This window comes from Pseudorasbora parva, chromosome 20 (assembly GCF_024679245.1).
Source record: "Pseudorasbora parva isolate DD20220531a chromosome 20, ASM2467924v1, whole genome shotgun sequence".
Classification (NCBI taxonomy): Eukaryota; Metazoa; Chordata; class Actinopteri; order Cypriniformes; family Gobionidae; genus Pseudorasbora; species Pseudorasbora parva.
This window is the reverse complement of record NC_090191.1, coordinates 30,670,526-30,685,624: the sequence shown is the minus strand read 5'-3', so window position 1 is coordinate 30,685,624 and position 15,099 is coordinate 30,670,526. Positions and strand designations below refer to the sequence as shown.

The window sequence follows — 15,099 nt, the reverse complement described above, 5'->3', positions numbered from 1 at the left end:
CGTAACCTTAGAGTACGCCCTACACAAATAATTTCAAATTCCCATTAATAATAATAATTTGTAAAGAGAATTGATAAGCAAATGTTAACAGGCTGAAAACAAAATAATGATTATGCCTGTGCTTTAACAGCCAAAAGCCTTTAGCTTTAAAGTGTTAAAATCCTCTACAGGCAGCAAATAAGCCCCACGAACAGCACTGGCCCAATTAACGGTCAGTGTGGTGACAGCAGCACATCTAGCCCCACAGATAAAGCTGAGCCTGTTGTTTTGTGAACAATATCTGAAAATAGAGCTATTTCGTTCTCTGTGAGAGACATTAGTTGTCAGCAAAAGCTGGGTGGCAGTGCATTAGTTCTGTAGAAGACCCTCTCACACACATTAAAAAAAATTATCACAGACACCGCAGTGGCATCGGGCTGTAATGCCTGGCAATGAGTGCGAGATGATAAATCACTATTTAACGTTCCACTCTTTGTGAGAACGATTCCATTAATGTGTAATGCAAGAGTGACCCTCTGTGCTCTCCAAAAACACTTAACACTCTCAAATGGCCCTGAAACACACTGCGGGGGAAGATGGGGGGAAATTAGGTCTATAAAACAGAGTAAATAGGGGAATTTACCCACGGCCTCCCTGCCGTGCCCTCACATCAATATCATCACTTCATCCCCCATAGCCCCTTTGGGTTGGTGCTGATGGGACGCTGGCAGAGGCTAATGATAGATTACCACTCATTAAATGAAGTGCCAAGCTTTCCTTTCCCCTCTCATCCATTTCACCCCCTTTTTCCTTTATCACTAATTTGCTAGTTGTTTATTTAACCCCCACAACCCCCTTCCACCATGGGGATGTGCCTTTAAATTGGTTGGGTGAAATTAATTTCGAAACGAGTGTTAATTTCTCTAATACTCATTGTCCATGGTTACATTACTGAAGTGATGTCAAGGTGTCTGCTCGTATGAGTCTGACTGTTATTATAGCTTTACATTTCAGTTTAGCTTGTGTGTGTGTATATATATATATATATAAGGGCTGTCAAAATAACGTGTTCATTTTGATTAATTAATCTGAGAAAAAAATAACGCAGATTAATCCATTCCGTATTGAACTTTGAACCTGAGCAGTTTCGCCACAATTCAAATATAAAATGAAGGAAGGAGATGAGAACGTGCTGTCTGGATTATTGATTGGAACATTTACTGATAGAAAAAAAAAAACGGCTTGATGGAAGTGTTGAATAGTAGCAAATGCAAAGCATCCAGGAATTAAAGTTAATCCGGAGGTACGACCTAACGTCCCGTGATAAATCTAGCAGTCAACATCATCTTCAAACCACTCTGTAAGTAAAAACTGGAACAAACGCTGTATGAGATGTAGCCAGGCTATGTCTGTATCATTATGCCAACATTATCTTCGTCTTGTTACGAAATAAAAAGTTTAACACCTCAGAAAAATGAACTTTCCTCTTTTGTCAACAAGCCTGGTTTGAGCGCGGCGACTATATTACTATAACGCTGTATATATTTTATATATTACTGGCTATTACTTTAACTTACATGCGTATATTACGGTCTATGGTCACAAAAGGACGTACACCGTAAACAGGTCAAGTCGTTACATGGTGGAATATTTAGTTTGATCGGTTCATGGAAAGGTTTATCCCATCCCACCCCTCTCAAACCGATTGCAATTTCGGTCTGGGCATTTTTATTCCGATTGAGGTGTTTATATGAAGCATTTTCATTCGGATTGGAATTTTAAACAGATTATACAGTGCTCCATGTAAATGCACCTACTAAAACGCAAGCTTGGCAAAACTGTATGTGACCGACAGAACAATTCCCTTGCTAAATGTCCTGCAGACCAGTTTCCTTGTATGTACAGTGAAAAAAAAAACTGTAAATACATACATACAACTGTAGCTACATGCATACATCTTCCTGAAGCACTTTGAAAAAATTTCCTCAACATACTAGGACATTGTTGACTGTTATGGCCAATATTTGAACAGTGAAAATAACAGTGATAGAGTTTTTGAACTTTAATGTCACTAATGCTAATAATTCATTGATTAATTTGAATTTAAATGTTTAACATACTTTCACAGCAAAAATTATGTATGCGATTAATTAATCACAGAGTATGTAATTAATTAGATAAATTGTTTTAATAAATTGACAGCCCTAATACTATATATGTATGTATATATATATATATATGTATGTATATATATATATATATATATATATATATATATATATGTATATATATATGTATGTATATATATATATATATATATATATATATATATATACACACACACACACACACATATATTCCTTTATAATAAATTTTAGTATACACTAATGAATATGAATTTATGTTTAGACCGTATGAGGCTTCTTACCAGTTGCTCTTCCATGTGTGTCTGACGTGCGGGTCGTGAATGTTGTGCTTGTCGGCCTGCTCATCCAGGAAGTCAAACATGTACTTGATAGCAAGAGGAAGGGCACTTCCTCTGTGTGCTGTGCTGAAGATGGTCTCAAACAGGTCATCCACAAACTTTTGTAGAGTGCCCTGAGAAACCAAAAAGAAAGGGAGAAAAGGGTTAATTTTTTTATCCATCCCATCCCATCCTCTTTGACCTATGACTTAAAGGGATAGTTCACCCAAAAATTAAAATGTGAAGTTTATCTGCTTATCTTTTGCTTCACATCAGAACTATATTTTTTGGTTTTACTCATTGTGATAAATGATTAAGGAAATTTGGCTTTCATGCCTCCTTATATTTATACTTATGTGAAACAAGACATCCTAGCTGGACAATTTCATGTTCCTTGTCACCTTGGTGTGCTAAAAAATGTAAATATACTTCAGAGAATATACTTCAGTGTATTTTACTCATTTAAAATTCTAGGGGTACCAACAATTGTGGCCAATGTGTTCTAGAGAAAAGCATTTATTTCATAATGTGATTTACCCCCCATTGTCAATTATTTTACTTAAATGAAAGGTTGGATTTTTGTGATTTTTTTTTAATAAAAGATCAAAGGGATAAACAATGCAGATTTTTTTTACAGCCATATTTGATCATATTTACCAGGGGTACCAACAATTTTGACCACGACTTTGTGTGTGTGTGTGTGTGTGTGTGTGTGTGTGTGTGTGTGTGTGTGTGTGTGTGTGTGTGTGTATATGTATATATATATATATATATATATATATATATATATATATATATATATATATATATATATATATATGAGAGAGATTCCTCATTAGTGCCTGCACGGATGGCGCGGATCAGTCGAATGATACATCTAACATGTAAATATCTATGATCACAACATTTTTTTTTTTACCTTAGTTGACGGAAATAATGGCTATGGGAATACTAGATGAGATTCATCTCATATGAGGTTAAAAAAATAAATAACACAAATACCGTTCGTTTAGTGTCTTAAAGGGATAGTTTACCAAAAAATTTAAATTCTGTCATCTTTTACTTACCCTCATGTTGTTTCAAACATGTATGAGTTTCTTTGTTCTGCTGAACACAAAACAAGATATTTTGAAGAATTTTTGTAACCAAGCAGACCATTCACTACTATAGTAGGGGGGAAAAAATACTATGGTAGTGATTGGTTGTATCTGCTTGCTTACAATTTTTTTTACAAATATCTTCTTTTGTGTTTAGCAAAACACAGTAACTCATACAGGTTTGGAACAACATGAGGATGAGTAAATGACAGAATTTTTCATTTTTGGGTGATATTTGGACTATCCATTAAGACATCAATGTGTAGCCACGAGCCTCAAGTTTTAAAATGGATTCATATGTCTGAGTTTTTTACTCTCATAGTGACTCTCATAGAAAACACCCCATTGACACACATTATACAGCAACAGTTGGAGTTAAAAATCTTCATTTGTGTTCTACTGAAAAAACAAACACATCTACATCTTGGATACCCTGGGGGTAAGCAGATAAACATCAAATTTTCAATTTGTGCAGACTGACCATATACGAGTAGACGCTGCATGGACCTGATATTTAGCAATAACATGATGTGAGCTGATTTGTTCTTCAGAACAGCTAACCCCTGTTTACAAGTGTTTGTGGCCACCTGTCAGTAATCCCACCGATGAAACAGCATTCCTGAATCAAACTCTTTGATAGTGAAAGTGTTACTTTAAAGTTCACCTTTAATATCACGTAACGGAAGCGATTCTACCTAAGCTGCTTTGTGCCGATGGATTAACGTCCAACCCGCACCATTGACCCTAATTTGATTTAATGGCGGTGAGTCTAAGAAGGGGAGAAGACGACAGAATCTAATCCACTTGTAATGAAAGAACTGATAGGATGCACAGAAGAGAGAGCGAGTGAGAGAGGAAGAAGAAAGAGTATCAAAAAGCAGCGCCCGTATCTTGCAGCCAGCACCGGCTTCGCATCCGGATGAGGTGTGCACAAGGCACAGCACACACAATCCTATTTCCGTTTGAGCAGACAGCAGGAGTCGGCGAGGAAGAAGAAAAAAATCCCGTTAGCTGACAATCACGACAATAATTCTACTGTGTCCCAGATCCCTGACAGCTTATCTTTTCCCTATGAAGATGAAAATACATATTTCTCACTCGCGCCCTGTATCAACGCAGCGACAGGGATGACTGCAAGGGTTCTGACAGGTGTCATCCTGTGTGACGACTGACATCATCATTAGTGGCTATTTGCAGGCGTTTGAAATGTACCTGGTCATTACAGCGCACTTAAAAGCATGCTATCAGACACAGGCGGGCTGGCAGAGAAGCTTTAAACTTCAAACCATCTCGTTCTGGACAGGTGAGGAAAGAACATTTGTGTAATTGCAAAGAGAAAGAGAGGAAAACTGCAAAAGACAGAATGAGAGAGAAAGAAAGATGAAATAAAGCTTGGCATAATGGAGGGAGATGGAAAAAAGGTAAAGCTCACCCATCCTCAGAGACACTGATGGACCAAATGCGAAAGGCGTCAACACCCCAGGCAGATCACTGGTATTTATTGCAGGGGTGAAAGCCAAACAGTCAATTACAGTGCCGTCACACCAATCATTTTTCACCAAGAAGGATGGTGTCTGCGATAAACTGGTTATTTCACAGAAATAATCCATCTAAAAATATGACACACAGTCTGCAAGCGCAGTGGGGTAATCACCAGGGCATTTTGTGTGTGTTAAAAAAAAAGTATTATGCCACTCCTGCTTGGTTACATCAGGAATATTAGTGGTCAGAATCACAGATATGCATGCAGTTCTGCAAAAGGCAGATTTATGTCCTAGTCCTTTAGTTTCCCAGCATTAACAATAAGGAAAACATGGACGAGGGACTTCACATCCGAGTTTAACCAAACACTAAGCACAAATGTGGGGTTTCTTTGTGAATCTTCCCTTTGCGAATCTTCCAACCATTTACAAAAGTAAATGATCATCTGCCCTCAGTAAATTATTTGGGGTTACAGTGCAAGATTATTTGAGAGCCAAAGTTAAATACTTACACCCAATTTCACAGACAAGTCCGAAGCCTATATACTTCCAGATTAAATGTTTGAGCTGTTGTAACCGCAATTTGCTCTGGCATACCTTATGTATTAGATACCACCAGTAATGTTTTTTTTCTACGGCACATTTATAAAAGCTACCTAAATGTCCTAACTGAACTAAGGTCTAATCCTGGCTGAATTGAAGAACTTTCTGCTAAACCAGACATAAGGGTTATAGGTTTGAACATGGGCAATAGAAACAGTGACGCCCACTTAATCAAACCAAACCTTCTATTCAATTTCCTCAACTTCCGGATGTCCTTGATGCATTTCAGATAGTGAGGGATTTGTTTTCTAACCAAAACCGGCATCTGTTTTCCAGCTCTGCTGATGCTGCAACATCAAATCAGCCAGCATGAAACTAATGGAGAAGACGGACCAACTGCAGTTTGAAGCAAACAGCATAAACATGAACCATTTGACAATGTGGCCTCTTGTGATAATCACTAACTCCACAATCTAGTGATTCGATGTCATTCTAGAAGGTTAATGTTTCTAGAAGGATAAGAGTGATTGACAACAACCCTTTTCAGGGCCGTTCAGCATATTTTGACATTCGGTCTGCAATATCAAACATGCCATCAGAGCTTACCTTGGTGGCCAACAGCCTGGTCAGATAGATCTCAGAGACCATCTTGCTGCCACGATCTCCCTCCTTCTGGTCTCCATGCTCATGATTCTTTACCAGATGCCACACCTTAACACCGCTCTCCAGGTCAGGTGTGATCATGGGTGTGCGGGAACGCAGGCTGTCCGGACTGCCCGTGTACTTGATCATGTTTTCTGTGGAGTGAAAAGACAAAGACCCATCAGATGGCGGTTCTTCAATCTTCCTATGCTGACAAATGTCCTGTGCAGCTGTTTATATCTGTTCCAATCTCTAAAAAACACATTGCCATGTGTTGTGCAGTAGTAGAGATTGGATATGAATCATTTAGAACGTATGGATGCTTAATTTTTTATCCCTTTCTCTCTTGCAGACTTTCTCTCCTGTGGACAAGCGCGTTTGCTCTATTTGGCGGACACAAAATCGAACAGGTGTCAGGCCAGATGAAATATTCATGCTTCAGCCAATAGGGAGAGATCAGCCATGACATTTATAAAAAAAAAAAAATTAAATAAAATACACACACACACACACACACACACACACACACACACACACACACACACACACACACACACACAGAACTCGATGAATGTTTACACAGTGTGAAAAAGAATTGATTGGCAAAGGCCTGATTTGGTAAGATAAAAAAAAAACAGCTCACAGTGGCAAATGCAACCGAAATCATTCTCTTCAGAGTAAAAAAGAAATGGAGAAAAGGACGAGGAACCTGATAGTGCTGCTTCATAAAGGGAGGACAAATAAAAAAGGAGAAGAGTGAGTGTGCATATATTTAAATTCACTGTGACTACGTTCACACTACCTCAGAATACGTTATACAAGTTCAGTCAATCATAAACTAACTGTGTGAACCTAGCCTATACTTGGATATTTGATTAATGCATCTGATGCAGCCTCACAAAGATCCACTTTCTTTTCACAATATCTTCCATCATGCCCAGACGGCTCCAAACGAGCCTCCTGCTCGCCCTGAAGAACCTCCATGTTGTTTGAATGTAATTCTGAAAGAGTGAAGTGATGTGTGGCATTTTATTTTCTGTCTTTCCCATCTGTCTCACACACACTCAGTCTCTTCTTTAAGGCTCATTTAGAGTGCAGGAAAGTATATGGAGATGAGATTATTTTAATGGTGTATTTGATGTGTAGGGGGAGTGCTCGGACGGCCCTTAGCTTTGATCTTGAGCTTTATCAGACCCAGTCGTACAAGGGACTGATGGCGGGCGAATGACAGGGACGGATTCCGAGTCTCATGAGGGAAGTCAAGTGCAAAGAGACTCATTTTCTCTCCTTTTACCTTTGTATGCTGCCCGACTATCTCGGCTCTCTCCACGTAATTTGGTTTGAGCTTCGTTCCTGTTCTCTTTTGTGAGCGGCTGAGATGCTACACATTTAACTTATGCTTTTCCCTTACATCCCTGTGAGATGACAAGATTATTTTTTAAACCCCTTTTCTGTTCTTCGTGCAGCTTAAGTGGAATGTTACCCTGCCCCGCTTTAGGAACTTTAGTCAGTAAATTATTAATGAGTTATATTGTGCTGTGTGTTTGTTTTGTTTTGGAAATAAGGATGCATTTTAAAGTAAGAAAAGGAATAAAGGAGTTGACAAACACAAACCATATTTGCTAGCAGAGGTTCTGGAGACAGTAGAGTTGTTTACAGAGTTGTAGGCAGTGACCTGCTTTGGTACAAGAGCTACCACAGCATTATCAGGCACCTGCAGACAGAAACAAAGATTATTAGAGGCAATCTACAATAACCACATAATATATCGAAACTTCAGACATAAAACAGTTCAGCATCATAATGGTTGGGTAGAGTTCAGGTCAAAATCTCATCCGTTCCTCAGGTAAATGTTTAACTGCATGAGTGAAGGACAAGATGGGATAATCTGCTTCCATTTCAATAAGTCTCTTCCGGTGGAATGGACCAGGCTATTTAACTATATGCCTCAGCAACTGCTAAGCACAGTAAGCCTTAGCAAGCCAAATTCAATTAACATGTGGGGGCCTCTACTCCCCAACGAGACACCCCTCCATCTATGTAATTTGCCATTGGAATGCCTGCGGCACTTACAGGGTTAATTGAGGTGACAGTGTAGATCTAGATGGTGTGGGCTCAGAACTGCACAAAACCAGTAGGGAGGGAGAATATGGCCTTCACAGACCATTAGGATATGATTCTTATACACGTAACCTCTTTTCTCCCATGCAAGACAAAATCAACGTGAAGCAGTCTTAGTTTACTGCTGCGGACAGATGTCCAAACTTTACCAGAATCAACACAGATATTTCTTACACCCCATTGTAGATGAATGTCTGGTGAAAAGAAGACTTCAGACAAGGGCTATATATCCCTGAAAAGGGTCTTTTTAGAAAACAGCAGAGCTTTTCTCTTTTATCTTTCCTTTGCGAGCAAGTTTATGCTTTAAGAGAGTCTCTGTGTTTCTGATAGCATTCAGACACATCAGATATGAGATGTGGCTTATACAACCCCAATGTGAAGCTTCCCAAGAAGACATCAAAAAATTAACATCAGAGCCTGATGCATTTGTAGCATCTAGATTTGGAGGAAAGTATCTAAGATGACTTGAGATATATATGTTAGAAATGAACAGAGGATGCTTTATGACAGATATATCAGACTTTAGCGTGGCACTGCATGACTTTTTACATTGTGTACTATACTAAACTAGGGAATTTGTGCTGTTAGAGAAAAAGGAAGGAAGGAATGAAAAAAAGTTGGTCATGAACATGTATTTGGCGCGAGACGAAAAATAGAAGTTGGCACAGGGGTTCACGGAAGGTCTATTCCCCCTCTTCAGCAACTCTAACAGGCTTAGGGTGTCTGATAGCTTTTTTTTGTCAAGGATAGCATGCCCTCCCCGACTGAAAATGAATTAACTTCTGTCTTCATTATCTCATCTCCGATTCCAATCAACAGCTAATCCATCCTGCTGCTTTCAGCCCTGCACCCATGCGCCGCCCCGTGACATTTAATTTAAGTACTGTGCAGACTCCTCTCTCTCAAAAAGCTCATTTGGAGGGCGGCTTACGAAGGAAATTATTTACACCGTAATGAAGCGCCGCCTGTCTCCTCTCCACCCTAAACTGCCCTGCCCAGCCAGACTGACGGTCTGGTGTTCTTCACACTTTGAGTATTTATTTAATTGCAGAAAGACAGGTTTTATCAGTCCCCTGCTGAGATCGCATTGCCATACCTGACCTCTGAAACTCGATTGTCTCTGTCTACCACGTAAGAGATCTGTCAGTCAGACTAGGCATTGGAAATGACCTGGAAGTGCCTTGACTGCCCCTATTATAGAGGTCAGCGGGGGCATACGAGTGCTCGATAGGGCTGAGATGCAATGAATGTTAACAGTGTATGTTTCCTTAAACTAGATCAGCTAAGACACATGAACCAAAAGCAATTACCATCATAGAAATCTTTTCTCTGCTCATCCTTTTTTGTACTAATCACTTTATAAAGGTTCCTTGTTACATCTGAGTCAAACGTTAATAGAGCATTACACTTCTGAGCCTCATAAAAACATTCATCTCGCATTCAAAACTCTTTGTTCCAGTATTAGTTTCTCTGTCAGAATCTGTGCTATTATTGAATGCCCACGCCAAAACTCACATCACACAGATCTGTTTATCAAAAGTCATTAGCTAGATCATCTAACCCGGGTGTCAAGACTACAGCTCCACCTGCACCTGCATCCCACTGCTGTCAGATTAAATGTACTGGGACATCTGGAGATGCTGCTTTAAATAGAAAACAGCACTGCTCATCCTCCTTCTGATTTAAGATAGATTTCAAAGGCTCAAATCCATCTTTGTGAAGGCAGACACGGACAGTTTGAGTACAAAACAGCCAACACCAACCAAATAAAAGCCTCTCTGACAATTTTTTCTCTCTTGAAAAAGGGATGGTAGAAGAAAGATTGCAGATTTCTATCGCTCTGAAGCATTCATGTCTTGAACCTCTGACTGTATGACAAACCTGCATACTAAACGCTCATTACAGGAGTGAGTTTACCTAGCTCTTACCTGGTAGTGAAACAGCATGTTGAGTCTTTTCCAGTCAGCCTCGATCTTTGTCGTAACATCCTCATCCTGAAGGATGACTCGTACTACTCTGCCCTGACGCCACTCTGCAACAAGATAACACAAAGAAGTTAAATCCGATGTTTAATACAGTAATATTGAAAGTGTAGAAAAAACTATTAAATTCACGTCAAATTTAAATGTACGTTTTTAGTAAAACTTTTGTTTAGGGTCCAACTCTTACTAGTTGCTTATTAGCATGCATATTACTAGGATTCTGGCTGTTCATTAGTATAAAGCACATATTAATGCCTTATGCTGCATGGCCATATTCTACATCACTAATCCCTTACTAACTATTAATAAGCAGTAATTAGGAGTTTAAGGCAATAGTCATAGTTAATTAATAGTAAGAATTGGACCCTAATCTAAAGTGTGACCACGTTTTTTCCCCCTACTATATCGGTTTTCACAATTGAGATAATTTCAAAGCAATTTTATAGAGAGTGCATACTTCAATGATTCAATGTCATTTGGCCCTAAGCAGGGGATTTTGCATTAAATCATATATTATATTTTTAAATTAAAGAGATTCATTCATAGTTGAGTTACGAAGTATTTTAGCAAAAATTACGTCCATATACTTAAACAAAAACAGATTTTTCCCTTCATTTTTGTACAAGAAACATTTCATTAAGCCACTAATTTTCCACACTCAAGCAGACAAGACAATTTTATGCACATCATGGTGTACAGAAACCTCTTGTGGTGATAATATGCTGGTATTTATAGCATATAGTAATCATAAAAAATCCTTTTTCTTTAGCTTTGAAAGAAGTGGAGCTAAAAAACACTTTTTTAAACTTAAGACAGGAACAATGGAAGAAAAGAGGCAAGGGACAAAGTCTGTACTGAGAGAGAGGAGAAAGAAATGAAAACGAGAGAGAAAATAAGGGTATGTGAAGAAGCATTTAAGAAAGGAAGGAAAGGAAAGGAAAGGTAAATTAATCTCTTCTGCCCTTTGTTAGAGAGCTGGGCCTTCGTGGCCAGTGGATCGATGGGCGTGATTACAGCCACTGCTGAAAGCCACTTCCTTTTTCATCTGTAGTGGGTCGAGCATCTTGAGCCCAAACGGCCCTGATCGACCGCGTTAAGCCTCCTGCTGAGCTTGCTCTTATCGTAGTTACTAAACTTACTAGAGATGCACAACAAAATGCCAAGATATTCTCCCAGCCTCCCCTCAGCACCTGCCAGCCACTGTCTGCAGCCTCAGCAAAAACAGCAACTTGAAATGGTGATGAGATGGTATCAACGCTGAATGAAATAAACATATCCCTTTGCAATGTGATGTACGGAAAACATGGCCAGGAACAAGAGAGACGTCTTTCTTGTTCTTTTTTTTTTGACTCCTCTTCACCGCAAATGAATGTATGATTGGAACGCTAGAGGTTTGAGGCCTCTTCACACCACCTGCTGCTATCGTTCACTCTGATCCCAAGCAGAAAAGCAAAACTGCAATCACAAGCAGGATGATAAAACATGTCTCTGGGTGATGAGAACAACTTCAAATCTCCAGGAGAGGCCCGACCATTGTTTTATATCTCACAACAGTACAGTCTATAAACATGCAAATGAGCCTAGACTCGAAGTGCAAACAGAAGAGTAAACAGAGAGAAGAATAGAAACCAAAAGAAAAAACCAAAAGAGAAACCGAAACAAAGACAAGAAACTGAAAGAAAAAGAGAAACCGAAACAAAGACAAGAAACCAAAAGAAAAAAAGTTATTAAAACCAACAAAAAGGGAAAACAACAGACTAAAATAAGAAACCGAATAAAAGGAAAAGGGACAGAAAATAGAGCAAAAACGACAGCAGCAGGATATAGCTGGATAGAAAATAAAGCCAAAGAGATTGTTAAAATAGAGACTGGGATTGGCTGAAGTGCATTGATTTGTCTACATCACTCTCTCATTCTTTCCTTCTATCTTCCCTCCCTCCATCCCTGCCCTCAGGGGACTGTGGCAGAGAGAATTAAAAACAAAGCCAAGGGACAGAAACGCTCGGGTCCAATCTGTCTCAGAGGGATCGCGGAGATGGCGGCTACCTCATTCCTATTACCCATTATCTTTATCTGGCCTCCGGATCGGGCCAGAGAGTGTGCTGATGCTCAGGAGACCCTGAGATCCGTTTACGGAATGCCGAGATGCCTCCTCTCATCCGGGGACGCCCGTTGCTTTATCTTACAACACACTCGCACACACTCCCTCAGACACTGTTCAATTCTCCCCCCTAATAAAACAATAATAAAACAACACACTTGCCCTCCAGGGCCCGTGAAGCATTTTACACAAGAGAGCCTGTCAAAGACGGTAAAATTATTTCTTCACTTATCATGGTTCCATTCCCTTATGGACAGACTAGCATTAGGCCATGGCTTGAGAAATATGCCAATTGCAAAAAAACAACAGATCCGTCTAGTCAATGTGGAACGAGAAGTGTTCAGATTCACATCTTTGTGAAAAAATAGATCTGTGCGGATCACTCTGATTATTTTTTCCCATTAACTGTGAGATGCTCCCACCTGTCAATTAGGCGTGTATAAATAAACTCAAACATACCGTCACAGCTGATATTTGTTTATCAGCATGTGTGTTTAACACATGCAGGTGGCAGTAGCTTAGTGGTAAAAGAGCTGGAGCTCTAAACCAGAAGGTTGCTCGTTCAAACCCTAGAGGTAAGTACTGACCAACTTTAGAGTTATTGGCATCCCAAATGATCTTTATTCTATTTAAGAGACCGTTTAAAATTCGGTCAAAAATAACCATGTCATTGCAAACATTTATGGCTTTCTTTCTTCTAATGAACAGAAAAGGAGAAACTGAAGAATTGTAGAAATTAGAAGGCATCTAAAAAAAAAAATCTTCTTTTGATGACAGATTTTAGAATTTCAGAATAACTATACTTTTGAGAAAAAGATTAATGTTGACTGTTAGAAGTGGGTTTGTAGGATGTAAATGCTAGCAAGTTATCCGGAAGTTATTGGCTTCAAGCGTATTCATGAAATCAGTAGTCACTGGCATGTTCTGTCACTGTGGAACAAGACTGAGTGTGAGAAGACAAATAGATATGATGGAGTCTTGGACATTAATGTATTGTAGCTGGTTTGGATAAGGCGGCATATGGCAAGTTACAATCTGTGCAGTTTGAGTAGGAAAGTGTTTGTACATTACTTTAGGATTTGAACTTGAAACCTTTGGAACCATGAGGAGACATGGATCCTCAGCTGGCTATATGTGACTGAGAAAACCACTTCGCTTTAGATACACCGACTCTGCTTTGAACAATATATGTCTTTGGATAAGAAAGTCTAATATTGTCTTTGCTACTTTTTTTAAAGAATTGGGCTAATAATCTCGAGGTTACTGGGTTGAATCCAGTAAAGAGCAATTTATGGACTTTATTACTGAAACCTCAATCACAGTTGTTCCCCAGGACACTGTCTGTTAAATGACAAATAACCTAATGCAAGCTTGAGTGTGAATAAAAGGCCTATATTGATGTAACGAGTACCAATCACCTTCATTTGACCCATCATTCCAAAACCGCAACAAGTCAATGTCATTGATTCACATATTGAATTCCCTGACCTGGGCAAATAAAGGTGTAATGGGGAAAACCGTTTTAAAGGGTAAAGGCATCTAATGTTAGCATAATGCTTGTCATACCTAGGTCCATATCAGAAGCTTTTGGTCGATGCGAATAGGGAACATTCTTGTAGATGGCGTCCAAGATCTTCTCCTTCACCTGGCTGATGGTGTCACAATTCAGCACCTTCACCTGCACCTCTGGGCTCTTCTCATTGTCTGGATGCATGCAGTTTACCACCTACATGGCACAGAATTACTCCAATTAGCACACTTGTGAGAGACACATGAATATGTATGTGGCTGTAAAATGATATTTGAAATGTATTGTGTCAGGTGATTATAAAGACAGCTAAAAGGCATCCATGCATGCAAGTCGAATATTTGAACCTTAAACAAAAGAGCAAATTTCTGTTAAAATGTTTATTCAAGCCCTATGGAGAGCTGGTATCATGTTCAGTGTATCTACTGAAGTCTGTGTTCATAACATGTCTCAGAGTGACTGATCTAGGATCTGCAACTAAAAGATTTGATGTATGAGAGTATTCCGGTCAAACCTCTATGGTGCATTTCTGAATGAGTGAACGTTGTCAGCAGGTGTACCGGCACAAGTGTAAAAGTCTATTGGCCACCCTGAGGGAGTCGTCACCTCACTCACCGCTGGCACCCCTCTGCAATTAACACACTAATTCTCCTCATCGTAGATTCTCTATCTCTGATGACAGCCATCATTAACACCACCCCACCAGTACTTTCACCATAGCAAGTCGTAATTACATAGTTGGGTCAAAGGAAAAAAGGCCCTCATGTGAGAGACAGCATATAGAGGCCCTTGATGGCACCTGTTGGAAGATAGCTCATTTACTTACAGTACAGCAGTATAATGGACTCTCCTGAAGGACCAAAACCAGAATCAATAGAATGAAATGCAATGTGTGTGGGCTGTAAGGAAAGGCTTTGGTCTGAACTTTAGAAGGGATGGAACCACCTCTAAATAATAAAGGCAGACACTAAGCCCTGTCTGGGACTAAAACACACTGTCAGAAATGCTTTCCCGTTGAAAACAAAACCAAGCTAATGACTAAGATCTGTATCTAGGTGTCCTTTATAAGGTACAAGTTATACAGATGCTACCATGGCAAAATGCATGTCAAACAGTAATTGTAGAATGAAAAAAATTAGTATGAGGTACTTCAATACAGTA

At 39.3% G+C, this 15,099-nt stretch overlaps 1 protein-coding gene across 3 annotated transcripts in view; it reads right to left on the bottom strand.

Annotated features, from left to right (window-relative positions):
- Positions 1-15,099, bottom strand: part of plxna4 (plexin A4) — a 253,890-nt gene that overhangs the window by 13,958 nt on the left and 224,833 nt on the right. For all 3 annotated transcript variants that reach the window (XM_067428258.1, XM_067428256.1, XM_067428259.1), the window contains 5 exons: positions 13,977-14,136; positions 10,256-10,359; positions 7,821-7,920; positions 6,171-6,361; positions 2,408-2,577 (listed from right to left, as the gene is read on the bottom strand). In XM_067428258.1, the coding sequence (XP_067284359.1) occupies positions 2,408-2,577; positions 6,171-6,361; positions 7,821-7,920; positions 10,256-10,359; positions 13,977-14,136 (725 nt within the window). The remainder of the gene's footprint in view (positions 1-2,407; positions 2,578-6,170; positions 6,362-7,820; positions 7,921-10,255; positions 10,360-13,976; positions 14,137-15,099) is intronic.